The following is a 7,996-nucleotide window of genomic DNA, read 5'->3' as shown; positions in this document are numbered from 1 at the left end:
ATATTGTCACCATTATCAGCCCAATGTACTCTTCTGTTTTCGAGATTACTGAATCCAATGCCAAAATTCTTGTGTAATTCTTCCATCGAGGCTCTAGCATACTGTTCTTCATAATACTTCTTGTATCTTCGGACTAGGACAATACAGCAAATGGTAAAAATAAGTTGTAATAATCCATGTAATAATTAAGCCAATTACTAACGAATAATCCATACAGACTTCATCAGTTTTGTAATCTAGAATGTATAGATGTGATACTAAATTCGGTTTTAGATTTAATAGAATACTCACTGTAACCTGCAACTAATATTTTAGTATCTCTATCACCAACAATTAGTCTGTCTGAATATGAGTTTGGGTTTCTGACAACCATAATATATTCAAGAGGCATTTGATTTGTTACAGATGATTTGCTATTGTAATTATTATAATATGTTTTATTTTTGATGCCATTTGACCTGATTGTAGTACTTCCATTAATAGTTTCTAGAACTGGAGTTAAAATTGCCCTTTTTCGTCGGCCATATGATTCTATGTTATTTTCCCTGGTTATAAAAATATAGAGAATATTATGATTCTCGTCAATTTAATAGAATTTATTTATGTTCTCTTACTGGATTGCACCCCTCAGTACAAAATTGTATAATTACACTAAATCTCACTACTGGCGAAGATGCGAATTTAAAGGCTTGAAAAATCGCAGTTAATTTTTGAAAGGTGTCATTTGTGGTTTTCTTTTTAAAGCTGGAAAAATATTAAGGTTTGGCGGACAGCCTCGATCGTCTAATAGAAATATAGATTCATCTCCTTTTTCAGTCATTGCTATAAGATGACTAGCCCAGAGATCATATGTATCTAAAAGCACAGACATCTCATGATGGTATTTTTTTAGAAACAAAAACAACCTTACTTACTTGTTTTTCTTTAAAGTTCAATAATCATTTGTAATTCTTGTCCTATTTGCGAGTCAATGGTTTCTTCTTGGGACCTCAAATCAACGACTTTCATCTCTACTACCGGAGCTACAGTTTCGTTTGATGCAGTGTTTAACAGTGTACTGCCTTTATTAGGAAGGGATCTAAAAAGTGTTAAGTCTGAGCACTTTGTTTCGTTCTAATATGTAACTAAGTACAAAAAATAAAGGTGTCTCATAGACAGGAATTGTAAAGAATCAATACATATCCATATTATTTTTATCATAAAAGCTTCAAAATAAAGTTTTTCTGTTTTAGAGTATTACTCCAGTATTTAAAAAACGGGTGCCAAAGAAAGAGAGTCAATAATTGTCCTTTATTATTTTAAGAATACTTTTAAATATACATGGAGATTTAACACAGGGAACTTATTTTTTAATTTTATACTAACATTTCTTGTCTTTTAAATGACCTGTTTTTTTACTCTTTCGTTGAACTTTTCGGAATAGTGAATTACCCTGTTTAGGACACATTAACAGAGAAAGCGTAATGACCGCGACTCAAAAGGAATAGGTATTGTATGAACTTATAAATATATTGTATTATTAATTGAAGCTATTTTGTTAACTTACGATGAAATTTTAACTCCTGTACCAATTAGAACTTTAGATTCGTTTCCAAAGATGCACCCAACTTTTATTATTCTGTCCGAGCGTGTCTGTATAAGTGCGTTGTATTGTATCACTAATGTCCCAGCCAATAGAGTTCTAAAATAAAAAAGTAATATATATCATTATAAAATTTTTACTTTTATTTTTGTTAGAAGCCGTAAAATAATGAACAAAATTATAAAACATGTTTTTAACACAATTTGTTAGAATATGATGTACCATTTCATTCTATTTATTATACAGGGCGGTCCGAATTGTATTCCGGAAACTTCGGCAGCATATTCTGCAGATAAAAATAAGTGAAAAAGTTCGTATAAATGTATGCCCTAAAATGCTTAGTTTTGGAGATACAGGGTGTAGAAGTTTCATTTTTATTTCGATTTTTTCCAAATAATTTCTGAATTAGCATCAATATTTGGATTAAAATTGGTGTCTAGAAGTTTTTTGACACGAGAAATTTGATTTTGATGTCACTATGACTCCTACTAGTAGAGGGCGCGACCCACATATGTTTTAACTGGTTTAAAGCGTAATAACTTTTCGTCCATACATTTTAAATATACACTACTCAAAACAGTTAAAAAATATACATCTCTGTGGCTTTTTACGTAAAAAATATCGCTTTGTAAAAATCGCTACGAGGAACCGTTCTTAAGATATTTAGAATGGAAATAGTCAATACATGGCATTATTGACGAAAAATAATAAATTTGGAAAATTTTTATTTTTTTAAATTAATCATAAATTTTTCTGCAAAAAATGATGATAAAACAGTTTCTGTTGAACTTTTGACACAAAAACATTTCAAATTTATGATTTCAGTCTCATCATCATCATCATCATGTAACCATCGTTGTCCACTGCTGAAGGTAGGCCTCGTCCATATTTCTCCATGTCTCTCGATTTTGGGCCGTCATCATCCAATTTCCAGCAATCCTCTTTACATCATCGGTCCAGCGTGTCGGTGGTCTGCCTCTGCTACGTTTATCTGCTCGAGGTCGCCATTCTAACAATCTTCTAGTCCACCTGTCTTTAAATGTTCTCGCCACATGACCTGCCATCTCGCATTCATTTCGAGTTACGTGTTCCACTATGTCTTTAATTTTGGTTTTTTGTCTGATAGTGTTATTAGGAATTTTGTCTCTTTTTTTCCAAGCATGGCTCTCTCCATGGCTCTCTGGGCGCTGCTCTTAAATTTTCTGCTGACTTTTTCGTTAAAGAGTTTCCGCTCCATATGTAATTACCGGCAAGACGCATTGTTCATAAACTTTCCTCTTCAAGCATATGGGTATATCACTTTTAAAGGTCTCCCACAGTTTGCCAAAAGCAGCCTAACCCAAACCTATTCTGCGTTGTATCTCGTGTGTTTGGTTGTTCTTTCCGATTTGTATTTCGTGTCCGAGATATTTGTATATATGATTTCTTTTATGTCAGCGTCACCTATTCTGATGTTCTGTGTCAGCACTAGGTTTGTCATTATTTGCGTTTTACTCGTATTTATCCGGAGACCGACTTTTAATGAGGCCTGCACTAATTCTTCGAGCATCTGCTTTGAATCTCCGATGTTATCTGAGACAAGGACGATGTCATCTGCGAATCTGAGATGTGTCAACCTTTCACCATCGATATTCATGCCCCTATTGTCCCAAGAGAGTGATTTCATTGCGTATTCAAGGACAGCTGTAAAAAGTTTAGGCGAAATAGTATCCCCTTGTCGAACTCTTCTGCCTACCTCAATTTTATCTGTTGTTTCGTGAAGTTTTACAGTTGTGGTGGCATTACTATATATGTATTCTATAAGCCTTGTATACCTATAATCTACTCTTCTCTGCTCCAATGCTGCTATTATTGATGTTAATTCTACTTTGTCAAATGCTTTCTGGAAATCAACGAACACCAATGCTAGGGGCCTGTTGTATTCCACAGATTTTTTTCTATCAGGACTTTAATTACTTGGAGATGATCGTTTGTTCCATAACCTTTCCTAAAGCCTGCCTGTTCTCTTGGTTGATAGAAATCTAGTTTACGTTCGAGACGTTTGGCAATGATTTTGGTAAACAGCTTATACAAGTTACAAAGAAGGCTTATCGGTCTATAATTTTCAAGCTCGGTGATATCGCCCTTTTATGGAGAAGTATCGTTATGGCGTTGTTCCATTGAGACGGGATTATTCCTTTTTCAAGGCATAGATAAAATAAGTCTTTAATCCATTTTAATAGTGTTCCTCCTCCGAGTTTTACAGCCTCACACTATGCCGTCCTCGCCCGGGGCTTTGTTATTTTTCATTTCTTTTAAGGAGTTTCTGATTTCTTCTGTAGTTATTTCCGGTATATCCTCTGATCCCTGGTTAACTATCTTTTTGCACAGACGTTGTTGACTGTTGTATGTTTGTTGGTGATTTCAGTCTAATAACTATTTAATCAACCATGTTAAATTTATGTCAATGATGACAGGTATTGATAACTTCGATTCCAAATATCTCGAAAACCATTACTCATAGCGATTTTTACCAAGAGACCTTTTTCGCGTAAAAAACGTCGTAAATGTATATTTTTTTACTCAGTGGTTTTATGCAGGGTGCGGACGAAAAGTTATTGCCTCTTCAAACCAGTTAAAAATATGTAGGGTGGCGCCTCTACTAGTAGTAGTCATATTGACATCAAAATCAAATTTCTCGTAATCAAAAACTCCCAGATACCAATTTTCATCAAATATTATTACTTCAGAAATAAAATAAAACTTCTTACCCTGTATCTCGAAACTAAGCATTTGGAATACATTTTATACGAACTTTTTTTTTACTTATTTTATCTGCAGATATGCTGCCGAAGTTTCGGAATACAGTTCGGACCACCCTGTATATTCGTATTTCATTCTAGAGAATGGGAAATATTTGATTTTTAAGAAGATGCAAGAAATTAACCTGGAAAAAAATTGAGGAGTATCTTTCATTTCCGAATTTATAAAGAAAATTTAAACTATTATAAAAATAAAGAAAATAGGTAAGAAATAATTAGTTGGTTTTTGTTCACACAAACCAGTTTATTAAAAGTGTTTGAGGATCTCATTCGGATACTAAACGATTTAAGTAAGTTGTATAATTGTAGATTGTAAAATGTTTGGGAGGGTGGTAAATCACCCACGTTACCCACAGACCTATTATTGTGTGTCATGAGTTGTCATGTAACGAGTTATAAATTATCATATACAGTCTCAAGGTTTGACAAAAGCTAGTATCTGAGACGGCTCCACAGAGGCCAGCTCTCCATTTTCCCCATAGAATCTGCATTATAAAATAATTATAGATTGCACTCATAAAATGATAAAAATTACAATTACCCCAGTCCCCATTACTAAAAGTCCCCATTTATCCGATGTGTGCGTCATCAAAAAAAATCGGCCGCCATCTTGAATTTTGGTACTTTTTGGGAAAAAATGTAAATAACTCGAAAACGGTTTGTTATAGCGAAAAACTTCAAGAGGTAAAAATTAAAGAGAATAAAAAAACTCTATTAGAATCAATAAAGAATAGTTTATTTATTATCCTGACGCAATGACGTACAAAAAAATTTTGAAAATCGGGCAATTTTTAAAAGGAATCACCGAAATGCAAATTACTAATTTTTTAAGCTTATTAACAAATAACATGGATATTTAGCATCAATTCAACTGGAATACAATCCTTGTAACATTTTCAAGAAATATTTTTTATTGGTGGGTTAATAATATTTCAAAATTAACAAAAATTGAAAAAAGCTATCCTTTACTAAATACATGTGTACTAATAATGTGCGAAAGCAGTCTCCACCTTGTCCCGGTCAGGGCTATTTGCACTTAAACAAAGGTCTTATTGTTACCATTTTGTAAACAACTTGTTTTTAAAAATACAGTGACAGTTTGAAAAATTAGGCTACAGTTTGGAAGAAAAAAATAAAATGTAATGTAAACTGGCGACTTTTAAAACGTTGCAAAAAGATCCTCATCTGCGACAAATTACATCCGTTTTTTAGATTCTGCAGCACAAAAATCTGAGCTAGTCGAAGCTGGAAATACACTCTTATTTTCATTATATGGTCAACATAGGCTAGCAAAAGATTTAGATCAGTTGAGGTAATTTAAATCTAATCTCGTCAGGTACTAATAGTAAAAATTTTGATTTAGCTACTTTACCTCCAACAACGAACGCAGCTGAAAATCATTATTATAGGACCTATTTATAAATGCAGTATTAGCTAAATAACGGAGAAGAGGCAACAGAATGTGAATGTATTAAAAAAACGGATACCTTATTCCAACAACAATGTCAAACGCAGTGGCACCAGAATTTGTACCTATTGAAAATGATTTACTGTAATTGTAAATCTGGATGTAATAAACTATGTACCATTGCGATAAAAAAAAAATTAGTACAAGAATTAGTAGTCCCAGATGGAACTACTGGTCTATAATGATATTTGAATTATATTGATTTTTTTTTTTTGGATTTAGCCAACAACACTGTTTTTTTGTTTATCCCTAATGTATCTGCAATGTCGCTTATGGAAACCCCATCCCTTAATCGCGTAAATATAATCAATTTTTGCTCTGAAGTTAAAGGCGTTAATTTTTAAAAAATAAAAATTACGTAATACCCTTGTTTATATATTTGATACTGACACAAGAATATAGACCAGCAGATTAAATCATATTGGTTGTAAAGTACCAAAATTCAAGATGGCGGCCGATTTTTTTTGAGACGCACACATCGGACAAATGGGGACTTTTAGTATGTTAATAAGGGTTACTAAGGCTAACTAATTTCAATGGTCGCAGCTTTCTAAAAATTTTTGCAAATTCAAAATTATTTGCACTGGCCTAAATTAGAAAACTACAAAAAATCAGGAGTTTTAAAATGAAATCCCAATTTTTATTCATTTTATATTATTTAATTCAAAAATACCGGTAGCTTAGTATCTATAAATAAGTCTAAGAGCTTTTAATATATTTCTGTGTCCTTATAAGTATTTGTGTAATTTGATTATACTGTATATTAGTTCAGCGTGTTTAAATCTATGATAAACTCATTATTACAACATACACCATCGCACATAACGTAGGTAATAGACCTTTAAGTAAGTAACGCCTAATTCATAGATAACGTCGTGAACTATTTCATCCTTGGCCTCAATATCTTTATGAAAAAATAACAAGTACCTACAGTTACCTACCTGTTAGTAGGGCTGTCAGCTTTAATTATACCACATTGGCTGGTGAGTAAAGGTAGTTTGAGTGTGATAGTGTTAAATTTTCCTTGGCCCCATACAAAACATTGCGGATTTTCCGAATTCCCTTGCATGTATAATTTCCCTCGAAATTCTAGTTCGGGCTGATAACGTATCGTCATGTAACTTTCACTACATGACACACTAACTAAAATTAAAAAAGGTTTAATATTGTTAATATTTGTTTTTTATTCACAAAAAATAATAAACCAATCGAAAAAAGTTAAGGATATTGTGTTTTCGCTAGGAAGAAAATTTTTTGGAAGAAATGTGTTCTAGCTATTAATACCTATATCGTTTATGTTTAAAAAAATACTGTTATTCAACATAAAAAATTGTACGCAAAAAATATAAAAAAAGCTTTATTACCCCAGTCAAAATAGACATTTCAATTAACAATAATTCGCATAGAGCTGAAAATTGGTACAGGTCTTAAATACACTATTATAAATGATATCTGAAAAATCCCCACCCCTCCCACGTCTGCTAAAAAAATATTCAAGGTCGAAAGTCAAAAATATGTTTTTTTTGCTTTTTTCTCCTAAACGGTAAACGCTATCACAAAAGTACTTTAAACAAATGTTGTAGACCATTAAATTTTCTACAATAATGGTTCTTATACTATTTTTTTTTACGAACCACCATTCCTGAGATATGGCGATTTCAAAAGTTGAAAAACTCGTATTTTTCATAATATGCACACATTTTACATTACATTACCGTATGCACATATTTCCGCACCACCTAGTGTAGTTCTTGGCGCGGTAGGCCTAGTCCACGATCTATTGTGGTTAAGTTTACACATTATACTATTAATTTTTAAAAACGGTACTCTTGGTAATGATTGTAGTCGAACGGATTATTGTTGATTTTGGGAGAATTTTAATCTGAGTGGTAATCTTCAAATGATACTTCATCAGTAATGTCTTCTTCGCTTTCTTCTTTCTCATCTTCTTGCGGAATATTTAGAAATCCATCTATGACATATGCATCAGTTATCTCCAAACCAAACCAAACCAAACAATAATCCGTTCGACTATAATCATTACCAAGAGCACCGTTTTTTAAAATTAATTGTATAAGATCGTGGCCTACTACTAGGCCTACAGGAGAGGCCACGTTAAAAAAACGCGCCAAGTACAACACTAGG

The 7,996-nt window shown here is 32.7% G+C and overlaps 1 protein-coding gene across 1 annotated transcript in view; it reads right to left on the bottom strand.

Moving 5' to 3' along the window:
* Positions 1–108: 108 nt before the first annotated feature.
* Positions 109–7,996, bottom strand: part of LOC115884372 — a 28,205-nt gene continuing 20,317 nt past the window's right edge. The window contains exons 5-9 of the mRNA XM_030902932.1: positions 6,793–6,994; positions 1,547–1,681; positions 929–1,078; positions 292–545; positions 109–236 (exon numbers count right to left, since the gene is read on the bottom strand). Coding sequence (XP_030758792.1) covers positions 109–236; positions 292–545; positions 929–1,078; positions 1,547–1,681; positions 6,793–6,994 — 869 coding nt within the window. The remainder of the gene's footprint in view (positions 237–291; positions 546–928; positions 1,079–1,546; positions 1,682–6,792; positions 6,995–7,996) is intronic.

Source organism: Sitophilus oryzae, unplaced genomic scaffold (assembly GCF_002938485.1).
Source record: "Sitophilus oryzae breed Bouriz unplaced genomic scaffold, Soryzae_2.0 scaffold_227_pilon_pilon, whole genome shotgun sequence".
Classification (NCBI taxonomy): Eukaryota; Metazoa; Arthropoda; class Insecta; order Coleoptera; family Curculionidae; genus Sitophilus; species Sitophilus oryzae.
The sequence above is the reverse complement of the archived record's forward strand: the minus strand, read 5'-3'. Positions and strand labels throughout refer to the sequence as shown.